This window comes from Sorex fumeus, unplaced genomic scaffold (genome assembly GCF_029834395.1).
Source record: "Sorex fumeus unplaced genomic scaffold, SorFum_2.1 ptg000024l, whole genome shotgun sequence".
NCBI classification, from domain to species: domain Eukaryota; kingdom Metazoa; phylum Chordata; class Mammalia; order Eulipotyphla; family Soricidae; genus Sorex; species Sorex fumeus.
In genome coordinates this window covers 27163779-27191517 of record NW_026606081.1, presented here as the reverse complement: position 1 = coordinate 27191517, position 27739 = coordinate 27163779, and the positions used below count along the sequence as shown (strand labels likewise).

General features: G+C 45.8%; 1 protein-coding gene across 2 annotated transcripts in view; it reads left to right on the top strand.

Annotated features, from left to right (window-relative positions):
• The window catches only part of PLOD2 (procollagen-lysine,2-oxoglutarate 5-dioxygenase 2), an 83844-nt gene that overhangs the window by 14183 nt on the left and 41922 nt on the right, over positions 1 to 27739 (top strand). For both annotated transcript variants that reach the window (XM_056114230.1, XM_056114229.1), the window contains exons 2-3: positions 25694 to 25785; positions 26660 to 26796. In XM_056114230.1, coding sequence (XP_055970205.1) covers positions 25694 to 25785; positions 26660 to 26796 — 229 coding nt within the window. The remainder of the gene's footprint in view (positions 1 to 25693; positions 25786 to 26659; positions 26797 to 27739) is intronic.

The window sequence follows — 27739 nt, the reverse complement described above, 5'->3', positions numbered from 1 at the left end:
GGACCAGGACGCATCTCCACCGCTGTCATGGAAGGAGGGACGGGCCGCCAGCCAGTAGACCCTTGCCTGCATCTATTTCCCGTCTTCTTCCCACCCTTCCCCTCTTTCCCTCCTTTCTCTCTCCTCCCAACCTCCCGTGTGGCAGCCTGAGAGAAACCCACCCACAGCTTCTGGACCTGTGTGCCAAGAGCAACGGCCTGCAGGAGTGGGAAGAAAGTCTCCCTCCTTCCAGATCTCTTAGAAATGCATGATTTTCTTTTGGGAGCTGAGCTCTAAGGGAGTTGGGGGAAATATCTTTCTTTCTTTTTTTAAATTTTTATTTTTTTTCGGTATTTGGGTCACACCTGCCGATGCACAGTAGTTACACCTGATTCATGCACTCAGGAATTACTCCTGGTGGTGCTCAAGGGGCCATATGGGATGCTGGGGATCGAACCCATGTGCAAGTGTGCAAGGCAAACACCCTCCCCGCTGTGCTACTGCTCCAGCCCCAACATCTTGCTTTAATGGGCTTTTATGCCCACAACTTTATTTCAGTAGCTTCTCCTCTTGCGGCTGAATAGATCGTGCCATAACCCAGGGTTTTATAAGACTGTGAGTCAGCTGGGATGCAAGTAGGGACTGAGACGCAGTGAAACACACTTTTGGTTTACTACAGAGCACTGTCCCAAGGGTCTGCCTCAGGAGCAGCTGACGGAAGTCATGGGGACAGCGAAGCAAGAGATGGAAGAGGGGCAACTCGCAAAGAGGAATTGACCCTTCCTCATCCTCCCTTTATGTTACCCTTCCCTTCCCTTCCCTTCCCTTCCCTTCCCTTCCCTTCCCTTCCCTTCCCTTCCCTTCCCTTCCTTTCCCTTCCTTTCCCTTCCCTACCTTACCGTACCCTGTACTCGGGGGTCCATATTAAACCCAGGCCTGAGGTCTGAGGTTCGAGGCCAGGGCCTTCTCCCCTGCGCTGTCTCTGTCCCCGCCCCTTTGCTAGGACAGTGGGTTGGAACTTGCTGGGCTGGTGAGATTGCAGTTTGTGTCTAGTTCTTGATTTCTTTTTTTTTTTTTTGCTTTTGATTTTGGCCACACAGGGCAGTGCTCAGGGCTTCCTCCTGGCTCAGTGCTCGGCCCTGATCAATCCTAGCTGGGTTCTGGGGACCTGACACAGTACTGGGGATCAATCCCAGGTCTGCTGCGTGCAGGACTAGTGCCTGAACTCCTGGTCTCCTTACGGTCTGGTAGAGCCTGCCTTTTGACCCCTTATTCCTTCTCCCAGTTTCCGGGGCTCTTTTCTTCGACAGCTCCATAATCTTCTCAGCAAGTAGGCAGTTGGCAAAGCCACGTCGATTAGGACGAGTGGCTTTCTCTGGAACAACTGGGATTACGCAAGCCTTCTGTGATTTGCAAAGCCCAAGATAACACAGCTGGCTGCCTCCTGTGCGGCGAAGGGTTTCATTTGCCCCCGCGTCTTTAGTGTTTGCTTCCTAGGTGCTTGCTGTCTGCAAGTACAGAAAACATAAGTATAAGACCAGTTTGTAGACCGTCATAATCATAGTTCTTACTGCCATGTTAGCTGTCTCATAACCCTGTTTTCTTTTTTTTTTAAGTTCTGTAGTTTCTCTGCTCACAGAAAAACATTCATCAGCTTTTGGCTGAAACATCCACTGAGCAAATCTAAGGAGTGTCTTTCACTAAAACTAGAGTGTTGATCTTTCTCAAAACTCTTTTGGACTTGGCACATGCAAGCATTTCATTTTACTTCTCCAAACTTTAGACTAGACTCCCCCCCCCCCCCCCACCAAATAGATAGGGCCTTTGATTATTTGTAATTTATATCGTTTGTGATTCGAGAGGGGGGTTAGTGTGTGTAAATAGGTACCCTGCAGCTTTAAAATGAACAGGATTCTGTTGGGAACTGGCATTAACCAACAATGCTAGGACAATTTTGATCGAACAGAATTTCACACTCAACTGTTTGATTCATAAATTCTGACCCGAGTTTAATATGCAGCTGTGGAGATTCAGCCTTTCTTTTTGTGTGTTTCTGTTTAAAACGGTGCCTCTGAAACCTCTGCTGTAACTTCTGATGTAAAGTAAGTGGTTGGTGTAAGTATGTCTGGTTTCATTCTGATGACGTGAACCCTTTGCGGTAAAATGCACCTGGTTTGCCATCTCTGTGAAGAGCCAGGCAGGATCCGTGAGAACTAAGATAGGAGATAATTCACGAAGGCAGCATCACTTTTGAGAACGGTATTGTAGGGGCAGTGGTTGCACACATGCCTTGCATGTGTGGGGCCCTGGCTTTGAACCCTGGCACCAGATGGTCCTCATGGGCCAAGCATCAACAGGACTGGCACTGTATGAAGAGAATTCCCGGTTGTAGTTTTATTGCAGTGTGTGAGGCTGGAGGAGTGGCCTGGCAAGCGACCCATGGCGTATTTGATATGCCATATTGTTACTGTTATTCGAAAACAGTCACAATAACGGGTCTTATTCCCCTGCCCCTGAAAGAGCCTCCAATACAGCAGCATTGGGAAAGACGAGTAAGGAGAGGCTGCTAAAATTCCAGGGCTGGTACGAATGGAGACGTTACTGGTGCCCGCACAAGTAAACTGATGAACAACAGGATGACAGTGATACGGTGATACAGAATGAGGCTAGCTTTCTACCCGCCTAGAGATCAGGTTCTTTACCTCATCCTTGCAAGGCAGGTGCTGCTTTTGTGCCATGGACAATCCCCTTTCCTCAATCCCTGGGATTCTATTTATTACCTCTTAGAAACAAAGCATTGATGGGGCCAGAGAGATAGTACAGCAGGTAGAACACTTGCTTTGCACACCTGGGTTTGATTCCCCTGAACCTGCCTGAGTGCAGAGTCTAGAGAAAGCTTTGAGCACTGCTGGGTGTGGCTCAAAAGGAACAAAACCCAAATCAGAAACGAGAAACCCCCAAACAATCCGACAAGTTGGACTCCTGTCTTTCACTGCAGATGAATGGATTGTTTTCTTGAAGGTTGGGTGGATTGTGTTCCCCACCAACAAGAATTCAGGCAGTTGGCTCTTTGGGAATCTCAGCAGCCTAATGATTTCTTTTGTTTTCTTTGTAATGGTAGTGTGGGGAGCAGAGTTACAGTAGTGCTCCCCTTTCTGGTTCAGATGTGAGTAGTTCCTGCCCTCTGTCACCTCCACACTGGAATATTCTGCAACCAAAAGAAAGATGGAGGGGCTGGAGTGATAGCACAGCAGGTAGGGCATTTGCCTTGCACACAGCTTACCTGGGTTCGATTCCCAGCATCCCATATGGTCCCCCCCGCACCACCAGGAGTAATTCCTGAGCGCAGAGTCAGGAGTAACCCCTGTGCATTGCCAGGTGTGACCCCCCCCCCCAAAAGAAAGATGGAAACTTGAGGCAACTTTTTTGGGGGATGGGGCTAAGAAAGTCAGCCAGGGCGGGAGGGCAAACCCAGGATGAGCTCATTTGCCCGCTGCCTGCTCTTTCAAAGAATAAAGCTCCAATGTCGGTGCATGTATGGGGGGAGATATTGTTTGATTTTCTTCTTTTTAAATTTTATGGCCATCCTTGACTATGCTCAGGCTTCATACCTGCTTTGTATCACTCCTGGCAGTGCTCAGGGGACCCTCGGGGGTCCCAGGGATTGAACCCATGCTGAAGGCTGACCGTATGCACGGCCGGGTCCCTCCTGCTCTACCCACTATATGTCACTCCAGCCCCTTCTGTTTTTTTTTTTTTAATTGATCATTTCCTCCCCTGGGAATTTCCTGCGTTCACATGTCCCTCTTAGTGCCAGGAACACAGGGTGGAAGGATGGGATGCAGGATTGGGTGTCTGTGTGTACTCAGGAGAGAAGCCCCAGGGGCTGGGGGGAATGTTGGGTGGCTGTGCTTTTTCGGGCTCTTTGCAGAAAGACTTTTGTTTGCTTTTGAGGATGGCTCTCGGGGAGGGGGTGTTGATGGGACAAGAGTGTTCGGGCATCCGGACGACAGTGCCATCCCCTATGTGAGCCCAGCCCCATAGTTTCTGAAGGGTGTGTCCCTGTGTCCGGTGTCCCTGTGTCCCCAGTGGAGGTCAGGACCAGATGGCTTCAGGAAGCTGGATCTGAGCAGAAGGATTTGGACCCAATTGAGAATAGGAAGGAAACCTCTGGGGTATTTTCAGGGGCCTTGGGTCCTGGGCTGGCACCCCCATTCTCTGTCCACAGGGGTCTCCCTATACAGGCTGACATTCTGGTGCTGTGCAGGGGAGGGGTGTAGGGGGGCATGCTGGGAGATCCTGGAGCACTGGAGAGAGAGAGAGAAGGGCCCAGGTTTAGGTAAGTTTAAAAAGAAAGTCCTGGGTTCTGGAATGTTCCATTCACACTTCAATTTGATGGAGAGAGAAACCCCCAGAGGAGTTGCTAGCGCAGGGAGATAGTCCAGGGGGTCAGGCTCTTTCTTGCCTTGCACGCAGTAGACCCTGATTCAATCCCTTGGTCTGCATAGGGTCCCCTCTGCATCAGTACTGGGTGTGACTCCCAAACAGCAACAAAAATTGTTACTCATGATGCCAGAGCAATTGAGGAGCTGGAAGGGCATTTGCCTTGCACACGGCTGGCCTAAACTCAATTCCTGGAACCCCAGATTTTCCCCCGAGCCTCCCCAGGAGTGAGAGCTGATTGCGGCAAGGCATGGCCCCCAAGTAACAGCAACAACAGCAACAAAAACCGTTACTCGTTACAAACTGAGACTTGGCCAAGACTCCAGGGATTGCGGATAGACTCTGCCCCTGCAGGACACTCCCTTGGTTCTGTGAGTTGCCATTTCCTTGAGAGACTTGGCTGACTATTTTACAGTTGAAGTGGATAGGCTATGGTGACTGTGTTTATGTGTGTCTCTGGGTGCCTGTGTGTGTGTGTGTTTGTGTGCATTTGTGTGTGTCTGTGTATGTTTATACGCATCTCTGTGTGCCTTTGTGTGTATTTGTACATTTGTGTGCATCTGTGTGTACCTGTGTGTGTACCTGTGTGTGTTTATGTGCATCTCTTATGCCTGTATGTGTACTTGTGCATTTGTGTGCATCCGTGTGTGTGTGTCTATGTGCCTGTGTGTGCTTATGTGCTTCTCTGTGTGTGTATTTGTGCATTTGTGTGCATCTGTGTGTGTCTGTGTGCACCTGTGTGTGCCTGTGTGTGTATTTGTGCACTTGTGTGCGCACGCATGTGTGTGCCTGTGTGTGTGCCTCGTGTGTGTTTATGTGAGTCTGTGTGTGCCTGTGTGTGTGCCTATGTGTGTGTGTGTGTGTGCCTGTGTGTGTGCCTATGTGTGTGTGTGTGCCTGTGTGTGTGCCTCTGTGTGTGTGTGCGTGTGTATATGTGTGTGTGTGTGTGTGTCTGTGTGTGTGTGTGTGTGGAGTAGGGTCATCCGAGTCTGTTGGCTACAGCCTCCTGCAGCAGAGGTCTTTGAAGGGAGCTGAGTGTGAGCCTCTGGAGGAAGCCAGAGAAGCTTCTGGAATTCCCCGAACTGGGGAAGCAGTGCCTGCAGAATCGTAAAGCGCTGGGCGGTTTACGAGCCTAGAACATTCTCTCTGCTTACTTCAGTGAGAAAGTGGATCTTGTACAGCGAGTGGGTGGGGCCTTGTGCCAGTGAAACACAGCCCTGGTGCCCTGCAGAAGTTCCTGGGCGTTCTCTGTGTGGCCTTTGGTGTCTCGAGCAGATGGAGGAAGGAGAGACTGGAGAGAGACAGATGGGGAGGAGGTCAGGAAGGGAAGCGCCGCCATAGAGCTCGCCAGTCTCAGCAGTGCGAGTTGGGGAACTTTTTGAAAAGGAAGGAACTGCATGAAGTGTTACCTTGGTAATTGCTGTTCTGGCAGGCACAGTTTGGGTGTGAAACAGGCAGGGCCATGGTCACCCACCTTTAGAAGCTCTGCAGAGAGAAAGGAAAAACACCAGGATGGACGCAAAGACGGTCCCTGAGACACGATATTGCTGGGTTATATTAGATTCCCCCCGCCCTGATTCCAGCCAGCCCTTCTCCCCGCAAATTTCCTCTTTCCCTCATGTCTCCATTGGACTGGATTTCTCCGTGTTCTTTCTTAAGTCTCCAATGTAAAACAGCCGCCACTGCTCAGTTATCGCTGGCTTTGAATTCATGGTTAGTGGTTCCCTCAGTTTTCACTTAGATCTAATCATGTCACTATTTCTTTATATATATATATATATATATATATGTATGTATATTTGCTTTTGTTTTCCTTCTATATTGTGATCACCCAAATAATTCAAGGAGCGCCTTCTTTCTCACAATACTTACGGTTGGTGGGGGGAGGTTAGACCAACTCAGCTCCTCAACTGCACCGGGTCTGAAATTCTTGCATTTGCGTTGTTGCTGTGATTCTAATGGTTACTAGCAAGTGCAGGACTGGCCACAGAGGGCATTCAGTGAAGGTGGATGCCGCCACCAGGACCATTTGCACAGATCGAATCGGGGGTGAGCGCCGGCACCTTCTCTCCTTGTCATTGGCTGAAAGTCCCGGTGTGCTGAGTACTGTTTCCCCCCCCACCCCCCACCCCCCGCCACACACACACCCTTTGTTGCACAGAATTCTTCCATTGGCCAAGTAACTCCCTGGCCACAGGTATCTTCCACTCTGAACATGAAAATTAGAATAGCCCAGAGATTTGGAAGAAATAGCCAGTCTGAAGTGGATCTTGGACACAGCATGTTTAAAAAAAAAAAACCTCAACAAAACCCACAAAAAACAAAACTCTTGGACTGGAGCAATAGCACAGTGGGTAGGGCGTTTGCCTTGCACGTGGCTGACCCGGGTTCGATTCCGAGCATCCCATATGGTCCCTTGAGCACCGCCAGGAGTGATTCCTGAGTGCAAAGCCAGGAGTAACCCCTGAGCATTGCCGGGTTTGACCCAAAAAGCAAAAAACCAAAAAAAAAAAAAAACAAACCAAAAATAAACCCAAAAACAAAACTCTTTGCTGGGGTCAGAGAGATTTTAGAGGGGCTAAAGGCATTTGTCTTGCTTGTAGCCACCCCTGGTTCCATCGCGGGGTCCTGAGTACTACCAGGAGTGACTCTGAGCAGAGTGAGAAACCCTGAGCACCCCCAAATTAATAACTATGGAGCAGGAGATGTAGTAGAGCTCTGGGGCACTTGCCTTGCACCTGGTTCAGTTTCCGGGAACCCTATATCCTTATATGGTTCCTCGAACCCTACCAGGAGTAACCCTTTAGAACAGAGCCAGGAGTAAGCCCCTGTTGGGTGTGATCCCTCAAAATGATTGATGGACAGCCATAAAATGCTGCACTTTGATGCAGTTAAATTTTCCCCTTTGGGCCAGAATTCATATGATATCCAGCCATTTCTTTATATTACTTATGCACACAGAGGTAGGTAGACCATGAATAAATGGACTCTGTACTGTGTGCATTAGAGAAGTCGGGAAGGGCCAGTGACTGGAGAAATGCACTGTGGTGTCGATGGAAGCAGGGCCTGACCTGAAGACAGCAACAGCCAAAGGGCTCGAGGTCAGAACCAGCATGTGGAAAGCATCTGATTGAGGGCCACTTACTCCGAGTAAACAACTCCAGAGAATTTGAGGCCTTGGAAAGTTCTCTGGAAGATGAAGTCAGAAGGGGGTGATGGAACAGCAGGAAGGGTGAGCTTGGTTTTGTTTCTCTCCTCCTTTACAGTGTTGATAGACTGATTTCTCATCTGATGTGCTTAGTGAAAAGGTCAGAACTGCCCCCTGCTGAAATGCCCAGTGAGACAGATGATGAACAGAGAAATCATTTGTGAATTTGAGAAATCTTTTATCATGTATTCTGTCCTCCCATTGTTCATCGATTTGCTCCAGCGGGCACCAGTAACATCTCGCAACAAATTGTGAGACGTATTCAATATGCCAAACACAGTAACAAGTCTGACAATGTAGACGTTACTGGTGCCTGCTTGAGCAATGAACAATGAGAGGACAATGACAGTAACAGTGACTGTTTTCTGAAAAATGGCATGCAATGATTGGGGTTCATTCCAGACTCTTCAATGGTATGTGGTGTGTGAATGTGTGTTTGTGTGTGAGTGTATGTGTGTGTGTGAGAGAGAGAGTGTATGAGAGAGTGTATGAGAGAGAGAGAGAGAGTGTATTTGTAGCAAGTGAAGGGTTTGGGGGCCCTTCCTGCGGAGGAAGCTGCATACATGCCCCTACTTCTAGGGCACAGTCATCTCAGGCTGCTCTGGGTCTCTTCTGAGTGACCCATGCCACAGCATTGCCCCCTTCTCTGACTGGGCTGGGGTGGGGGTGGGGGTCCCCTTCCACTTTCGAGGACTGCTCACAGTTGTAGGAACTTTTGCAACCCGGGAGCCCCGCAACCAGGGGAGAGTTCCTATTGTCATTCCTGGCTGTGTGGGCTTGCCAGGCTGCAAAAATGTCTTCCTCTGTGTCCTGAACCTCAGTCTTCAGCCTGTACCTTGTAGGACAACTTCCTGCCTGGCGAACTTTCTCTGGAGTGAGTAGGAAGCTAGAGATGGTATGTTTCTATTGGTCGCCCCTACACTCTCATTGAATATGGAAAACAGGCAACTGCAGGGATGCATCTGGTTCCCAGCACTCCTCCTACTCGCTGCCTGCTTCCTTTTTCCTGCTGCTTTTCTGCACACAGTCTGATGGGTCCTGCATTTCCCTGATGGGTCCTACATTTTTTTCTGCTGACGTCAAGGGATAGTGTTTCTCCCGGGATGAGCCATGTGATTTGTGTCTTCTACAAAGAGCTTTGGAAAGAAAGAAGAGCGAAGGGCCCTATATGCTGACTCCTCTCAGCACCCAGGGACAGTGGCGATCAAACACCCTGAAAATGCAGGAAGTGGCATTTAGGATGAGTCCCGTCATCATCATCCTGTTTGATGCATTCTGAAAAAGCATCCCAGTCTGTGTTCAGGTTACTGATCTTCCGAGTCTGTAACTCCTCAGGGAGCTAACTGGTGTCAAGTTAGGAGAAAGTAAAGGGCCGGCATCAGGGACCAAGGCTGTTTGAGAGCCTGGAGATTTCAGTCACAAAACCAACATACCTGAATTTTCCAACAGATTCACTCATGTATGAGATTGGTTGTAAGCATGGTGGTGATTGGGTTTTGGAGGGTTTCAGCTTCCGGGGCTCTGTTTGGGTGGGTGATGGTCACCTGTCCCCCTCTGGGGTCTCCGGATGAAACTCAGCCTGGCATGGGGTCTGGAGGCATCTCTCAAAAATTAGTTGTTGTTGTTGTTTTTTTAAAGATGTAAAAGTAAAATATGTTAAGAGTTGCAAGTATTTGCTGGTCTGTGCAGGGACACCTCTTGATGGAACCTTCATTAGGATGAGATCATTGGTATTTCCTGAGGGAAAGCCAGCCAGTTTTCTGGAGAAAAGGTCAGACAAAGAAAATAATTTCTTCTTTTATTACCTAGTTCAAAATGTTTGAATTACAGATAGTGGGTAAGAAGGGAGACATAAGAAATCCATCATATGTAATTAAATTTATTCATCTCTGAGTTGGCATTAGAAAGTTTCATAGATTTTCCTACTCCCTCTCCCAAAGTGAGAACCGTCTCTTCCATAGAGATGTCAGTGTGTGACGGTTTATGACTCAAATAATACCGCTCCGTTTCTGAGCGCTGTAGTTCCGTAGAAGAAGGAATCTCTCGTTACAAATACCAGATCATCTACATAAACTTTTATGTCCCCCAAGTGTCTCGTTTCTGGACTCCGTCTCGGGTAGTCTGTCATCTGGCAACTTCCCCTTGTTTTAATGATGTGAAGGATTCTCATGTTGTAAGGGAGGATTCTGAGCTGCTGAAACAAATACCACTCAGCTGCTGCGAGCACTGCACACTGCTTCCTTCAGCATTGCCCGTTTGGTTGTCTTGGACTCACTGCATGGCCCGTGGATACCATGGGAAATGGCCTCTTTCCACATCGATGACTGCGTGTCCACAGCACGTGGGTGGGAGAGCACAGATGCTTCTTAAATACAGTCCAATGGGCTGTCTTTCATTTCTGTTTTGGTGACACCAGACTTCTTTTTTTTTTTCTTTTTTCTTTTTTTCTTTTTTCTTTTCTTTTCCTGTACACCCGGTGATGTACAGGAGTTACTCCTGACTCTGTACTCAGGAATTACTCTTGGCGGTGTTCGGGGAACCATAGGGGATGCTGAGAATTGAACCTGGGTTGACCGCGTGCAAGACAAATGCCCTACCTGCTGTGCTATTGCTCCAGCCCTGACACTAGCCTTTTATCCGACCTGCTTTTCATTTTGCGTTCCCTGTCCCTGGATTTGTCTTCTGTTTCGGCAGACTTCTGTAGAAAGAAGTGCCCTTTGCCGTCTTGGAGAAAGAAAAAGGGCCTCTTGGCCAAGATGCGACCCTCTCTCACACTCAGTCCTTCTCACATCCTTCTCTGCCTGGATGCTCACATGCTCATTCCTGCAGACACAGAGGAGTGGATATCTAAGTCTTACCTGGTTGCTCAGTATCTATGCTCTTAGCTTCCAAGTCTGGCAGTATTTTGGATGCGTTTTGGATGTCCGTGTAAAGCGTGAAACACATGGGCAGTTGATGGTATCTATCTGAATTCACTGCAAGAGCCTGCGGCCCGATTTCCTGATGGGCAGCCCTTGGTGGGCCAGTGCAGGTGACCGGCAGGGGTCTCTCTCCAAGGAGCTTCTCCTCACTAGTGCATCTTCCTGGCATGTGGCCTTTGAACCGTAGAATTCAACCAAGTCCGTTCTGTGCTCGGACGGGGATTGTTTTCTTTGCCAGTGAAATGGCACACGCGTCTGGCCCTCGTCACCTCTGAAAGGATCCAGTGGGCCTCTAGATTATAAATCCTGCACATGGGTTTGTGTTTGCTTTTATGTCCTAGTGTGCTCTGTGTTCACATGGGCGGGAGATACTGTTTCTCCAGGAGAAACTGGGGGTGCATTTTGGAACCACTTGGAACGACTCAGGGGACATCCCTGCAGGGATGATCAGGATTCCATGTGGTGCTGGGACTTGAACCCCAGCCTACTGCCTGTAGTGTGGCTGCTTGGAGCCCGTGAGACCTCGGGCCTCAGAATATCCGCTCGGACCCTCTTACACCTTGTGTCTACAAAATGCGCCCTTCTGCCCTCTGAGAGCCCGTGAGCTCACCCCGCCCCCCCGCAAAACCTTCTGAGCTAGTTCTTTGGGACTTCAAGAGATTTCTTGGCATTTGTATTTTCCTGGCTGGAATATTCTGTGCCCCGCCACACCAATTCATGATGAAACCCTAATCCATAAGTGATAGGATGAGAAGTTGGGGCTGTTGCCCGTGCTTAGGAGAATAGACTCCGCCCATCCACCCAGGTGGGGAGTTTGCTCTGATAGAGGGGCCTCTGGGCTTCCCTGGCCCCTTCACTCACCTGAGGCCATTTCCTCGGGCCAGGAATGAGGAGAGGCCTTGGTCAGAACCGGGCTGTGTTGGGGAGCAGTTCTTGGCTGAGAGCCCCCAGTTTTTCTGCTGTAAAGGAACTCCCAGGGCCTCGTTCTTCATTTCTGACTCTAGCCTGATGTTCATCCAACTCTCACGGAGAAGTGCCGCTTGTTTGGATGCTTCCAGTACAGGGGTCCTGTCTGGGTGCTGTGCAAAGTGCTCTGAAAGCCACTCACTGCTGGGCACTACTGAGCGTTGTTCATGAGCCCTTGGATTCCGTCTGGACCCTGGGTCCTCCGTCCAATTCCAGGCAGCCCAGCAGGTGAGCTCAGTGTGAGTCTGTGATTGGAAAACATGAACCCTCCAAGGGAAAACCAGGACATTTAGACAGTGTTAAAATAGCATGCTAGCACATGCTAGCACACAGCTGCGTAGAATAAAAAAGGTATGTGTTAAAGGGGTGAGCAGCTGATGATAAGGATGAACCTCAATGGTTGAGCTTAGCGTCCTTCCGTGTCTGAGGTCCTGGGTTCAAACCTTGCCCCCTACCACCCCGCATCTGAGTTCAGTATTTCTCAGTAAAGAAGCAGCATGATAATTCAGTAGCTTGCCGGGCACTCAGGTTTCCCTGCTATTTTTAATTTTTTTTTTTTTTGCAGTGATGCTCAGGGTTACTCCTGGCTCTGCACTCAGGAATTACTCCTGGATGTGCTTGGAGGACCATATGGGATGCCGGGGTCGGACGAGTGCAAGGCAAATGCGCTACCCACTGTACTGTCGCTCCAGCCCCTTTCCTGCTATTTTAAATCTTACACTGAGAGGGCATAACTAAGAATATGTCCATTATAATTGAGGGGCTGGGAGAGTTAGGGCTGCCTGGAATTCCTGGTGTAGGGGATGCTCACCCGAGCATCCTGCCCCCACCTCTTTGTGCCTCTCCTGGAACCCCGCCCCTTCTCCCAAAGCTCAGACTGCGGTGGTGGGGGGGGGGGGGGAGGGAACCAATTCCTCTTGATTTGGCTATTTCTGACTTGTCGCAGTGATTTGCTGACCTGCTAGGGAGCTGGTTTCAAGGTTCCTCCACTACTCCCTCTGCCTCACACCTCCCCTCCCCTCCCGGCCTTCTGCCTCTGCTCAGAAGCTCAGTTCTGCAAACCAGTTCTCAGGCACTGCTGCCTTTGCCATTATTTTTTTAAATGCCTGTGCTGCCTTTCTCACCCCTGAGAGAGAGCACGGTGTGTTGAGGAATAATTTTCTTAATGTACCCAGATACGTTGCATACCAGGTCCTGGCAGACGTGGGGCAAAGGATAACGGGCGTGGAGAAACTGCTCTGGGAGACAGCTGATGGCCGCTCACTTTCTCACCAAACACACCCATATTTTATAGCGAGTCTAGTTCAAGAGGGTGGCCCAGTCACATCAAGTTTAGCATCACTGACCTATCGCCTTTCCAACACTGCTCTGCCCAGGTCCAACCCCATTAGGGCTAGATGCTGCAGTTCGGAATGACTTGCTAAATGTAGGTGACAATTCTTGGGGGTTGGGTGAGACTCAAGGCCAGATCCCTGGTGCTTGTCAAATGAGATACTCCCTACTGGGTTGCTCTACAGGGACAGAACTCATCTGCTATACAGGGACAGATCTTACCAGCTCTGGGGACTGTTGCCATGCTCCACAATGGGTGCGTCTGTCCCTCCCCTCCTAGGACACTCCAGACCCACCTGCAGGGCAGCCAGTTGCATGGGGTCCTCTGTTCTGGTGGCCAAGCTGCATTCTCAGTGCTGGACCTTTGGCAGGGTCTGGTGTGGGTGATTGTGAATTGGGCCATCCTGAGCCTGAGAACCTTCGTGGCTTTTCTTTTCCTCCTCCTCTTCCTCCTCCTCCTCCTCCTCCTCCTCCTCCTCCTCCTCCTCCTCCTCCTCCTCCTGCTCCTCCTCCTGCTCCTCCTTCTTTCTTCTTCTGTTTCTTCTTTATTTTTATTTCTTTTTGGGTCACACCCGGTGATGCACAGGGGTTACTCCTGGCTCTGCACTCAGGCCTGGCTCTGCACTCAGGAATTACTCCTGGTAGTGCTCAGGGGATCATATGGGACACTGGGAATCGAACCTGGGTCAGCCACGTGCAAGGCAAATGCCCTGCTTGCTGTGCTATTGCTCCAGCACCCTTCGTGGCTTTTCTGATCAGAGTTTTTAGGCCGTTGGGGTGGAGGTAAAGAAGTGCCTTCTGAGACGGACTTCATTCTGGCCCACAGGATGGGGGGGGGGGGTGACCCAGGCTCACACATCCCATCTGTTCCCCATCTGTCTCAGTCCCAGGTGGCCCAGGGAGGTCAGACATCTGTCCGCGCCAGCAGGTGTGGCTGTGTGCCCAGGCTGTAACAGCGCGGCTTCATTGTTCCCTTTCTGTTTCTTTAAGTATTCCCATTCCTGTTCCTTTCCCTTGCCCTGCAGAAACACTTTCCAGACATGTCCTTGGCACGGCTGTTGTTAAGGTTTCTCCCTGTTTGAAATGATGCAGTGAATTGCTCTGGAGGAGGAGGAGTCTTCTTCTTCTTCTTCTTCTTCTTCTTCTTCTTCTTCTTCTTCTTCTTCTTCTTCTTCTTCTTCTTCTTCTTCTTTCTTTCTTCTTCTTCTTCCCCCCTCCTCCTCTTCTTCTTCCTCCTCTTCCTCTTCCTCCTCCTCTTCCTCCTCTTCCTCCTCTTCCTCTTCTTCTTCTTCCTCTTCCTCCTCCTCCTCCTCCTCCTCCTCCTCCTCCTCCTCCTCTTTCTTCCTTCTTCCTTCTTCCTTCTTCTTCTTCTTCTCTGGAATTTCTTTCAACAGTTCCACAAAGTACAAGTGGTTTTCTTGTCACCTGTCACTGTGACTTTGGTGCTGTAGGGAGAGAATTTGGGCGACTTGTTGCTTGTCACAGTGACAGGATTGGGCCTGGAGAATCAGAAGACTCAGTCTTTCAGTCCCTGGGAATATCTAGATCAGGTCTGGAGGAGCCAGGGGCTCAGACATGGCCTCAGTTTCCTCTAGGGCTTGGTTTGCTTGCAAGGCCCCAGTTTCTGTGTAAGGTAACTGAGTCTTAGTGTGTGACGGGGCCGAATTCCTAGAATGCATGCAGTGACTTGGAGAATTGCTGTATCTCTGCTGCCTAGCCTTCGTCGGTCCCAAACCAGTTAGAACCATGGCTCTGACCTCATTCAAAGGGCATCTGGGTGCTGCTGGCTTGGGCGTCCTGAGGACCACCCAGGTCCTACAGTTCAGCATGGAGGCTTGGGGGGGCCCTGCATTCAGTGATGCTTTTGGCTTGTCTGCTCCCCACGAACGTCTTCTCGGCAGAAGCAGCCAAGGGAGAAGGACCCTCGTGGGCCATGCTCCGACATCTAACAAGCTTTTCCCAAAGCACTCACGAAGGGTTTGTGCCACTGCCCGACCAGGTAGTTGGGACACCCCCTGGGAAATGGATTGTTGGGACAATGCGTGGGAGACCCAGTGCTGGTCACCTTGGCAGGTTGTAACTAGGTGGCAAATATCCAGACGTCCACATAGATATGGTGTTTGCACAGTGGATACTGTCGGTCAGTGTTTCTTATTTGGGAACAATGGGAACCTTCCCCAGGGCACCTCCCCAGGGCCAGCCAAGGCCAGACCTGCGTCCAGGGTCCAGGTTCTCCCTAAGATGGAACTGCCCGGCTCATCACCTTCTCTGTTTTCCATACAAGGAGTAAAACTCATAAAATTATTTTCTGTGATCTTGACCTTCACTTCATCAGCACAAAATGGACTCTAAGGAATCAGCTAAGTTCCACATGGGAATTTGCTCAGGCCTTCCTGATTGAAGTTGATTCTTAACATCACCGTTTGTTACTATTTCAGTGTTTTTTTTTTTTTTCTTACTGAGTTGGAGATAACAATTGTAATAACTTGCTTAGGCATTTTGTTGACTGCAGTTGTTTATGCATGAAAAAAATAGACATCACTCGTCCCTGAATCTCCACATTGAGCCCAATCTTTCTGTGGATCTACTATGGGCTAAACATTGTGATAGATCCTTGGGGCAGAGCGCTGAACCACAAAGGCCCCCCCTTTCTGGAACTTACCATCTAACCTGCAAATGAATATGTAATTAGAATTAGTGGTAAGAGCTTGGGAGGAAGCAGAGTGCAGATGTCTCCTGCACACTCACCTGTCCCACTAAGTGCAGGACAGGTCTTCCTGCAGAAGTGATCAATATCTCAGGCCCACAGATAGACCTCCAGTGGCTGCCTCAGACCAGGAGGGACAATAGGCGGTGGTCTGGCACAGACTCTTCAGGAGGAGAGAGCAGGTTAGTGTGGGTGGGGGAGGTTACCGGATGGAGCTGGTGGTAAGAGTTGGGCAGGCCAGGGTTTGGGGAACATCCCTGCGTTGGGCTTTGATTGGAGCAGGTGAGGGGCTTAGGGGACTGTTGCAGAAACCCGAGCGTCCTGTTGATTGTAATGTGACTTAGTGCTCTAGTGGGTTTGTGCAATGAGAGATGAGAAGCCACCCGAGAAAGGACATCTGTGGTTACTTGTTGATTATTTGAACCTTTTCATCTCAAACTGGTTTTTTTTTTTTTTTTTTTTTGCTGACTAACATTATAAAATCTGGAGGGTTGGATAGAATAATGTGGTTCTTTTTATAAATTTTGTTTTTATTTTATCGAATTGCCATGAGACAGAGCATCACAAAGTTGTTGTTGATTGGGTTTCAGTCATTGTTCAAAAAAATGAGGCAGTGCAATTTGTCTATAAATGGATGGACTTGGAGAGTATCATGCTGAGTGAAATGAGACAGAAGGAGAGGAACAGATATAGAATGACTGCAATCATTTGTGGGATAAATATTTGAAAGGAACAGTATGAAACTAATATCCAAGGCCAGGAAAAATGGGTCAAGAGACTAGTCATTGGTTAGAAATTACCACAAGGGCATGGGAGATGGAGGGTAGTTAAAATTATGTGGCTCTTGAATGGACAAATCTGGTATAGACTAGCACAGGATGGATTATAACAATCCTGGAATCTGCACACTGATTAGTATGAATAAATCTTACTAGTCCTACAGCACAAGGCATTTTGGGGGTATTTTCTAAAGGTGAAAAAAGATGTTTGGTTTTTTTGTTTATTGCTGATATTTTTCCTGGATGCTTGGTAGTTTTCATCTATCACCCTCTATAAATCAGATACGTATCATCCCTACAAACAGTGTTAATCTGTCTTCTAATGGACTCAGAAGGACAAAGAATTGCTTTAGCCACCATTGAGCTTCTGCTTGTCTTTGCCTTGAAGCTGTTGTGGATGGGCACTGGTGTTGGTGAAATGCACTGTATGAGGAACTATTATGAAGTCAGTTTCTTTAGACATCTTCCTCTATCATTTCGGTCGTAGGTTTAATTGGCTAAGGTACAGATTCTTTTTATTAGGATTTTGTTCTTTGGTCATAAACTTTATAATGACTGAAGTGGGGGGGGTGGAGGAACATCACCCCCCTACAATTTCTTATGATGATCTCATCTTTTATTTTTCCTTAAATAATTTAGTCTGTTATTAACAACCTATATTGAATATTTTCCCGATATTTTCTGGTTGGAAGATGAGGGATTGTACATCCATTTGAGATCCTTTTCGGTGGTTGGAATCTCAGTAGTTGAGTATGAAATGAACCCATTTTTCGCATTATCATGGTGTCATTTTTAGTTCATTGTTGTCTTCCTCTGTTGCTCAAACAACTTTAAGACAAAAGTTTTAAAGTTGTTTGCCTTCTTGCCTCAAACAACTTTAAAACAAATCACAGATGTTCCCCCTCCTCCCCCCCACGATAAATATTAGTGTTTTTAACTTATAAAGATCTTTCCAAATATAAGCATGCATGCTAAACCATTTCTTGTATCATTAAGTATCCAATTAGTGTTTCAGTGTATGAAATTTAAGTTTTTTGGAGTTAGTGTTACAAATGAGGATTCCACTCAAGTCCATGATTCATATCCGGTTCATTCTGTCAGTTCTGTTCAAATCCCCAATATCTTCAGTCCCCTGTGCCCTTTTTGCCTTTCACTGTATAAGTCATTTGTCCATTCTACTTCTGTTTGGAAACTCAAGAGTGAATTTTAGTGAGATGCAAAATATTTGTCATACTTAAGTTAATCATTTTGACAAGAATTGTTCATATGTGGAGTGAATTGAGCCTTCAGATTGGTTGGGAAGATTCTGTGAATGTACATGTCGATACTTGATTTTAAAACTTTATTTTTAAAAAAGCCCTCTTTTGGTCTTTTTCACTACTTCTAACATTGAGTAAGATGGAACTATCATAATAGTAATGATCCTAAAGAGCAGATAAGAGGAAACAGATGTTTATTCGGAATACTACTAAGCAAATTCTCCTTTAGCAAAATGAATATTTATTATAGGGGTGTGGTCTTTTGCAATGAGCAATAGCACTGACAGTAAGATTCCTTCTTTGGCGTAGGATTCTAGATTTTGCCAGACTACACATTTTCAGTTTTGCCTGTTGAGTCACTGGGTTAGGTAACATTTATGTCTGCCATCAGTCTGGACAACACTACTTTTCCTATTAAGGATGTTGAAATCTTTGCTGTTCACTTTATACTGGAAATACTAAGTGTGAGACACTCCATCCAGACACAGTCCAGACTGGTGGCTTCTTAGAATTTATGGGGAAAATCTTTTAAACTCTCTTTGAAGAGTCATTTTATGACAGAGAAAATGGATTTTAAAACCTATGCCCAGGGGCTGGAGTGATAGCACTGTGAAGAGGGCATTTGCCTTGCACACGGCTGATCCGGGTTCGATTCCCAGCATCCCATATGGTCTCCCGAGCACTGCCAGGAGTGATTCCTGAGTGCAGAGCCAGGAATAACCCCTGTGCATCACTGGTTGTGACCCCAAAAGAAAAAACAAAAGTTATGCCCAGTGTTCACTAGTAAAAGGATTGGTATTGGTACAGTGGATGCTAGGAGCTCAATCTTAAATATTTTTGTAATTCATGATGATTCAATTAAAAAAAGAACCTGGGTCAACACCTGTAAGTCACACACTCGAACCCCTGCACTGTTTCTCCAGCATCCGAAAGGAATGCTTGAGAGAGACTAATGTGGCATTGGGCAGTTTTGATGAAAATGATTTTTTTTCTAAATTTTTATTAGTGAAACATTATGAGGTACAGTTGTGGACTTACAAGTTTTTGTGCTTGGGTTTCAGTTATACAATGATCAAGTACCCATCCCTCCACCAGTGCCCATTCTGCACCACCAATGATCCCATATCCCTCCCACCCCCATCATCCCATCCCGCCTCTGTGGCAGGGCATTCCCTTTTGTTCTCTCTCTCCTCTTGGGTGCTGAGGTTTGCAAAAGAGGCATTGAGTGACAATCATGTTCAGTCTATAGTCTACTTTCAGCATGCATCTCTCATCCTGGGAGGATCCTTCCAACATCTTTTACTTGGTGTTCCCTTCTCCATCTGAACTGCCTTTCCCCCTAGCATGTGTGGCTGGCCTCCAAGCTATGGAGTGAACCACCTGGTACTAATCTCAGCTATTCTTGGGTGTTAGTCTCCTATTTTGTTACTTTATGTTACCCAGATGAATGCAATCTTTCTATGTCTGTCTCTCTCTTTCTGACTCATTTTGCTTAGCATAATACTTTCCATGTAGTACTATTTGCATGTAAATGTCATGACTTCATCTTTTCTAACAGCTACATAGTACTCCATTGTGTAGATGTACCAAAGTTTCTTTAACCAGTCATCTGTTCTCGGGCACTCGGGTTTTTTCCAAATTTTGGTTATTGTGAACAGTGCAGCAATGAACATAGAAGTGCAGATGTCATTTTGACTGTACTTTCTTGCCTCTCTGGGATATATTCCCAGGAGTGGTATTGCTGGGTCAAATGGGAGCTCAATTTTTAATTTTTGAGAATCGTCCAGATTGCTTTCCAAAAGGGCTGAAACAGTCGGCATTCCCACCAGCAGTGAAGGAGGGTCCCTTTCTCACCACATTTGTGCCAACACCAGTTGCTTTTGTTATTTTGTATGTGGGCCAGTCTCTGTGGTGTGAGATGGTATCTCACTGTTGTTTTGATCTGCATCTCCCTGATGATTAGTGATATAAGAGCATTTTCTCATGTGCCTTTTTGCCATTTGCATTTCTCCTTTGAGAAAGGTTCTGTTCATTAAATCGCCCCATTTTTTGATGGGGTTGGCTGTTTTCTTCTTGTGGAGTTCAACCAGTGCTTTCTGAATCCTAGGTATCAACTCCTTGTCGGATGGGTATTGGGCAAATATCCTTTCCCATTCTGTAAACTGTCTTTGTATTTTGGTCACTGTTTCTTTTGAGGTGCAGAAGCTTCTTAATTTAAGATAGTCCCATTTGTCTATCTCTGTTTTCGCTTGCTTGGCCAGTGGCGTGTCATCTTTGAAGATACTGTAGGCTTCAATGCCATGGAGGGTTTTGCCAACCTTCTCTTCAGTGTACCTTATGGATTCCGGTCTGATGTTGAGGTCTTTAATCCATTTTGATCTTACTTTTGTACATGGTGTTAGGTAGAGATATGAGCCCATTTTTAAAATAATTTTATTTAATTATTTAAGTAATTATTTATTTGCTTTTTGGGTCACTGCTGGCTCATGCACTCAGGAATTACTCCCAGTAGTTCTTAGGAGACCATATAGGATGCTGGGAATCGAATCTGGGTCGGACGCATGCAAGGCAAACACTCTACCCGCTGTGCTATTGCTCCATCCCCCTGAGCCCATTTTTTGGCATGTAGCCATCCACTTTTGCCAGCACAATTTGTTAAAGAGGTTTTCCTTGCTCCACTTCACATTTCTTGCTCCCTCATCAAAGATTAGACGATCATATGTTTGGGGGGAGATGTCAGTATTTCGACCCTGTTCCATTGATCTTTGACTCTGCCTTTGTTCCAGTACCATGCTGTTTTAATTATTACTGCTTTGTAGTAGAGTTTGAAGTTGGGGAGGTTAATTCCTCTCGTTTTCTTTTTCCCAAGAATTGCTTTAGCTATTTGTGGGTGCTTATTGTTCCATATGAATTTCAGGAGTCTTTGCTCCATTTCTTTGAAGAATGTCTTGGGTATCGTTATAGGGATTGCATTAAATTCGTACAGTGCTTTGGGGAGTATTGCCATTTTGACAATATTAATTCTCCCAATCCATGAGCAGGGGATGATGTCTTTCCATTTCCTCGTGTCCTCTTTTATTTCCTGAAGTAGGATTTTGTAGTTTTCTTTGTACAGTCTTTTGTGTCTTACTTAAGCTGATTCTTAGGTACTTGATTTTTCTGGGGCACAATTGTGAACAGGATTGTTTTTTTTCATGTCACTTTCTTCTCTCTAATTATTTGCATTTAGGAAAGCCATGGACTTTTGGATATTGATTTTATAGCCTGCAACTTTACTAGACAAGTCTATTGTTTCTCTGAGTTTCTTGGTAGAGATTTTAAGATTCTCTAAGTATAGTATCATGCCGTCTGCGAGTAGTGAGAGCTTGATTTCTTCCTTTCCTACCTGAATGCCCTTAATATCTTTTTCTTGCCTGACCGCTATTGCCAGTACTTCCAGTACTATATTGAACAGCAGTGGAGAGAGTGGGCATCCTTGCCTAGTCCCTGATCTTAGAGGGAAGGCTCTTAGTTTTTCCCCATTGAGGATGATGCTCGCCATAGGCTTGTGTTAGATGGCTTTAACTATTTTGAGGAAAGTCCCTCTATCCTCATTTTGGCGAGGGTTTTCATCACAAACGGGTGCTGGATCTTGTCAAATGCTTTCCCTTAATCTATTGATATGATTATATGGTTTTTATTTTTTCTATTGTTGATATGATAAATTATGTTGATTGATTTCTAAATGTTATCCATTCAACCATCCTTGCATCCCCAGGATGAATCCCCCTTGGTCATGTTGTATCATCTTTTTGACGAGTTGTTGAATTCTATTTGCTAGTGTTTTGTTTAGAATCTTCGTGTTCATCAGGGATATTGGCCTATAGTTTTCTTTTATTGTGGTGTCTTTTTTCCTTTTGTTATTAGAGAGATATGGACTTCATCGAAAGTGTTTGGGAGAGTTTCTGTTTCTTAAATTTCCTTGAAAAGCTTGAGAACAGGCAATATGTCCTATTTAAATGTTTGGAAAAATTAGCTAGTGAATCCATCTGGACCTGGGCTTTTATTTTTGGGAAGACTTTTGATTATGGTTTCAATTTCCTTGATGTTAATAGGACTGTTCAGGTATTCTAGATCTTCTTGATCCAGCCTTGGGATATTATAAGAATGCAGGAATTTATCCATTTCTTCTAGGTTCTCTTGTTTTGTGGCATACAGACTTTCAGAGTAGTCTCTGATGGTCTTCTGAATTTCTTTGGTTTCTGTTGTGATATCCCCCTTCTCATTTCTGATTCAGTTTATTAGGGTTCTCTCTCTCTGTTTCTTTGTGAGTGTTGCTAGTGATTTATCTATCTTGTTTATTTTCTCAAAGAACCAGCTCTTGGTTTCATTGATCTTTCAGATTGTTTATTTGGTTTCCATGTTGTTGATTTCTGCTCTAGGTTTTATGATCTTTTTCCTTCAGCCTGGTTTGGGCTCCTTTTATTGGTTTTTTTTCTAAGACCTTGAGCTGTGAAATCAAGTTGTTTAGTTGTTACGTGGGCCCTTTCTTCTTTCCTGAGAAATGCTTGCAGATGTATAAATTTTCCCCTTTACACGGCTTTAGCTGTGTTCCATAGGTACTAGTAGTTTGTCTCTTCATTCTCATTTGTTTCCAGGTATCTTTTGATTTCATCCTTGACTTCCTGCCTGATCCACTTATTGTTCAACATTGAGATGTTGAATTTCCAGGTGTTTATTTTGGTTCTTTGTGTCTGTGTGTGAATCACTTCTATCTTCAGTGCATCGTGGTCTGAAAAAATTCTTGATACTATTTCTTCCTGATTCTACTGAGGTTATGTTTTGTGGCCTAGCACATGATCTATTTTAGAAAATGTTTTATATGCACTGGAGAAGAATGTGTATTCTTTCTTTTTGGAGTGTAAAGCCCTGTATAGGTCTATAAGTCGTCTCTCTTCTATTTCTTCCTTGAAAGCCAATGTTTCCTTGCTGAGTTTTGTTCTTGTTGATCTGTCCAGAGATGATAAGGCTATGTTGAAGTCTTTGGCTACTATTGTGTTGCTAGCAATGTCCTCCTCAAAATCTGTTAGCAGTTGTTTTAAATATTTAGCTGTTCCCTCTTTAGGTGCATATACATTTAAGAGTGTGATTTCTTCCTCTTGTATGTATCCCTTGATGAATAGAAAATGGCCTTCACTGTCCCTTCTAATCTTTTTCAACCTGAATTGTATGTTGTCAGATACTACTATGCCCACCCCAGCTTTTTTTGAGGGAGCTGTTTGCTTACAGGATTGTTTTCCATCCTTTAACTTTGAGTCTGTGTTTGCTCTGACTATTCAGATGATTTTTTTGTAGACAGCGGAATATAGGGTTCTGTCTCTGAATCCATTTTGCCACTCTGTGTCTTTTAATAGGTGGATTTAGACCACTGACGTTAAGAGAGATTATTGTCATGGGGTTTTGTGTCATCTTTCAGTAAGAGTTTGTTGTGCTTGTAGTGTTTGTCTTATAATAGCCCCTTTAGCCTTTCTTTTAGGTTTGGTTTTGAGTCTTATGAAGTTCCTGAGCTGTTGTTTATCCAGAAAATTGTGTACCATTCCTTTGATTTTGAGTGAGAGTTTAGCCGGATAGAGTATTCTTGGTGAAGAGTTCATTTCAGTGAGTTTTTTTCACTATATCCCACTATTGCCTTCAGGCTTGGAGGGTTTCCTCTGATAGGCTGCTGTGAATCTAAGGGGTGCTCCTTTGTATGTGATTTTCTTTTTTGACCTTGCTACTTGCAGTATTGTGTCTCTATCTGCAGCATCCACCATTCTAACTATGATATGTCTTGGAGTGTTTTTTTTTTTTTTTAGGTCTCTTTTAGCTGACACCCTTGGGGCTCTTTGAATCTGAATGGCTGCATTGCCCAGCTCTGGGAATTTTTCAGCAATGATTTGCTTACTGTGGCTTTTTCATTGGGATTGTTTCCCTGACCTTCTGGTACTCCAATGATTCTAATGTTCTTCCTCTTGGAATTATCCCCTAGGACTCTGATTCGCTCTAGAGCTATTCTGAGGTCTCTTGCCATTGTTTGTTGTTGTCTGTAGGCTTTCTGCAGCCAATCTTCCAGCTCACTGATTCTGTCTTCAGCTGTAGCCATTCAACTGCTGAGGGCACACACTGAGTTTTTTTTTATTTCATCTACTGAATCCTCTATTCGTGACACTTTGTGCATAGCTTTTCAATTTCTGCTCTGATTTCTTCCTGTAATTTCTTGATTGTTCGATCCATTATTTCTTTCATGTAGTCCTTTAATTTATTGGATAACTGTGTCACTCTTTCTTTGAGTTCATTGAACATCTTCATTACTTCCTATCTTAATTCTTTATCAGAGAGGTCCCGTAGGTGAGTAACACCTAATGAGGCTTATGGACTTTTTCATTATCCTCTCCTAGTGGTGGGGATTTGCGTTGTTTCTTCATGTTGGTGTGGTGGTATGGACACTGGGAATTACACGAGATTGCGGTGTATGATTAATTTACCTGCGGCCCCAAATTAGGCCACGCCCACTTCTGAAGAGACCACGCCCCCTACGGGTACCTGGTGTGTGTGGGGTACAACCTGAGGGATGGAGAGATTAGACGCAGCATTGGGGGCGATCAGGAAGAGGCTCAGGGTTTTAGAGGGCGCCTGGGGCGTGTACTTGGCGAGAGCGAAGCTCCTGGTTCGAATAAAGACTGACCTGATGGATGGAGAGATCAGGTGCAGCACTGGGGATGAACAGGATGAGGCTCAGGGATGGTGGGAGGCCCAGGGTCCTGGAGGACGCCTGGCTTGGGTACGCAGTAAGAGCGAAGTCCTGTTTTCGAATCTTTGGGGGTTTGTTTTGGGGTTCATACCCAGCTCTCTTCAGGGCTTATTCCTGGCTCTGTGCTCAGGGATCACTCCTGGTGAGCTTGTGGAAAGAAGAGGGCAGCGGGATGTCAGTGATGGAACCCGGGTCAGCTGTGTGCAAGGCAAATGCCCCACCCACTGTGCTGTATCTCTCTGGTCCCCAATGAAAATGATTTTAATGGAAATTTGTCTTGGGTCTCTATTTCTCAGAATGGGAAGGAGTATGTGAGAAATACTGATTTCAAGAATTCTATCTACGATCATTGGGCTTTTTAGTCTTCTTCATGGAGGAATTTAACTTTTTAATTTATTCTTTATGGTTATTGTATTTTTAATTTACCATTCTCCCCCCCCCCCCCCCAACAACACCCAGGTTTCTTGAAGTCATATGAAATGGACTCTGATTCCCACACAGCACTGTGTTGCTGTGGTTTGGCCCATGTACTCTGCCCCCTATTTTTTCTTTTATTTTTCAAAAAATACTGGAGAATATCTAAATGTTACAATCATTATATTTTTTTTCTTTTTGGATCACACCCGGCGATGCACAGGGGTTACTCCTGGTCCATGCACTCAGGAATTACTACTCCTGGTGGTGCTCATGGGACCATATGGAATGCTGAGAATCGAACCGGGCTTGGCTACATGCAAGGCAAATCCCCTACCCGTTGTGCTATCGCTCCAGCTCCTGCAATCATTAATTGTAAGAGAACAGTTAGATTGCATTTCTAACATTTGCTCCCAATTTGTGTTAATTTATTCTGAGACATCAGGATCTGTGTCAGGACTCGATCTTTCATTATTTCCATGTCACCACACATAGCATGTGCTTCCAGAGCTCACCAGAGCATACACTGAAACAGTACTAGAGTTGGCAGTGGAGCTGTCGGATTTGAGCATGCCCAGGAGAGTTTGTCTTCACAGACTGACGATGTGTAGTCAATGCTGTGATTGTCTTGGTGTTGAAACTCTGAGGAGATCGTGCTCTGCCTTAAATCTTATTGCACCTTCTACTGTAATTCATTGAAACTGGTGGTGCTCTGTGTGGCAGGCTAGAACTCATTTGAATCGACTTTGGTTTTCAGCAGCTCTTAGCTCAGCCCGTATGTAAAGTGACAGGAACATACCCTTAGATTTATGGTCTAACAATTCCAGTTGCCGTGAAGCAGCCCTAGAGAAGGAGATTACGGTCTAACAGTTCAGGTCGCCATGAAGAGCCCATGTCATCTCCTTTGTCTTTGCAGATAAATTATTAGTCATCACTGTAGCAACCAAAGAAAGTGATGGATTCCATCGATTCATGCAGTCTGCTAAATACTTCAACTACACTGTAAAGGTATGGTGTCTTCTTCATTGCTGTCTTCTTCAATGCTGGTTGGTTGGGTTGTGATGCTGCAGAGTATCTCCTACTGACATGCTACTGATTCAATGTAGAAACCTTATGAAGTAGAGAATTCTTAGACTGTGAGTAAGGAAAACTTGCCCAGAAAGTTATGAAGTATCAAATCTTTTTTTATTCTTTTTCTTTTTGAGTCATAGCCTGCAATGCACAGGGGTTACTCCTGGCTCTGCACTCAGGAATTACTCTTGGTGGTGCTCAGGGGTACCCTATGGGCTGCTTGGAATCGAACCCAGGTCTGCCACGCGCAATGCAAATGCCCTACTTACTTTACTATCACTCTAGCCCCTGAAGTATCAAATCTTGGACCCCAGCTCCACTTGACTTTATTTTGGAGTATCACAACCCTTTTGGTTCAGTGGGCAAACCCTGATTTGCCTTATCCAAGGGTCCCTGAACTTCGTCAGATTTTCTGCCACCTTGAGAAATGCTAAGAAAGGTTCCTTCATGTTCTATTTCATTTTAGACTGAACAAATAGAAATAAAATAAAGAGAAATACTTCCTACTTCCTGATCCTTTTTCCTCCCTCTGCTCCTTTTGCTCACCTTTCCAGATTATATTGACAGCATTTGAAAGGGCTGATGTTGGGGGTGTCATTTGGGGGGGGGGTGGTGAATCATACGAAGGGATTAGGCTGGACCTTAGCTTCGAGTTTGTTTTGTTTTGTTTTGCTCTGGGACACCGTGTTATGGTAGAGTATTTAATGAGTGGTTCATGTGTGACACTTTCCACACTGCCTGTGGCTTCCAGTGCTTATGATCCCGTCTTCGTTTGCATTTCCTTGAGGTGGGATGTTGCTCTCCTTCACAGGTCCTTGGTCAAGGAGAGGAGTGGCGAGGCGGCACTGGTGTGAACAGCATCGGAGGGGGTCAGAAGGTGAGATTGCTGAAGGAAGTGATGGAGCAATTTGCCAGCCAGGATGACCTGGTGGTCCTCTTCACTGAATGGTGAGTGCTCTGGGACTGGAAATCTGTCCGATGTTGTTTCCAGCAGACTGAGAGCATCTGGGGAAGGTGTTTTTACTTTGAACTGGGTTTGATCCCCGAAACCTTATCTGGTCCCCTGAGCACTGTCTGATGTGTCCTAACTGCCAAACCAAACCAAATCAAAGCCTTATTTGTCAAAGATTTGGGTTCTTTTAAAATAAAATGAACACTGAAACTTTCCTTTTGAAAAAGCACCAACTTTTAAAGCATTTATTTCAAACTGAAGTTTGTGTGTATATATGTGTGTATCTGTGTGTCTGTGTGTGTTTGTTGTGTTTGCAATGAAGATAGTTTATAAAACTGACAGTCTCTTCTTGATGAGGTTGTCAAAAATGCAATGAGTTTTGTGATTTTTTCCTTAAAACTCTTGTTTTTATTCTAGAATTAACATTTCTACAGTTTAATGACTCCTGCTGTACTATGATGACATTTGCTCGAATAGATGCTTTTTTTCCCCTTTTTTAAAAAAATTATTGAAACACCATGAGGTACAGTTGTAGACTTACAAATTTTTGTGCTTGGGTTTTATACAATTATCGACTACCCATCCCTCCACCAGTGTCCATTGTCCACCACCACTGATCCCAGTATCCCTCCCACCTCCATTTCCCCCATCCCACCCTGCCTCTGTGTCAGGGCATTCCCTTTTGTTATCTCTCTCCTTTTGGGTGCTGTGGTTTGCAAAAGAGGCATTGAGTGGCAATCGTATTCAGTCTATAGTCTCCTTTCAGCATGCATCTCTCATCCTGGGAGGATCCTTCCAACACCCTTTATTTGGTGCTCCCTTCGAATAGATGCTTTTTTAAATGTTTTAATTTTATTTATTTATTTATTTATTTTGCTTTCTGGGTCACACCTGGCCATGCACAGGGGTTACTCCTGGCTCTGCACTCAGGAGTTACTC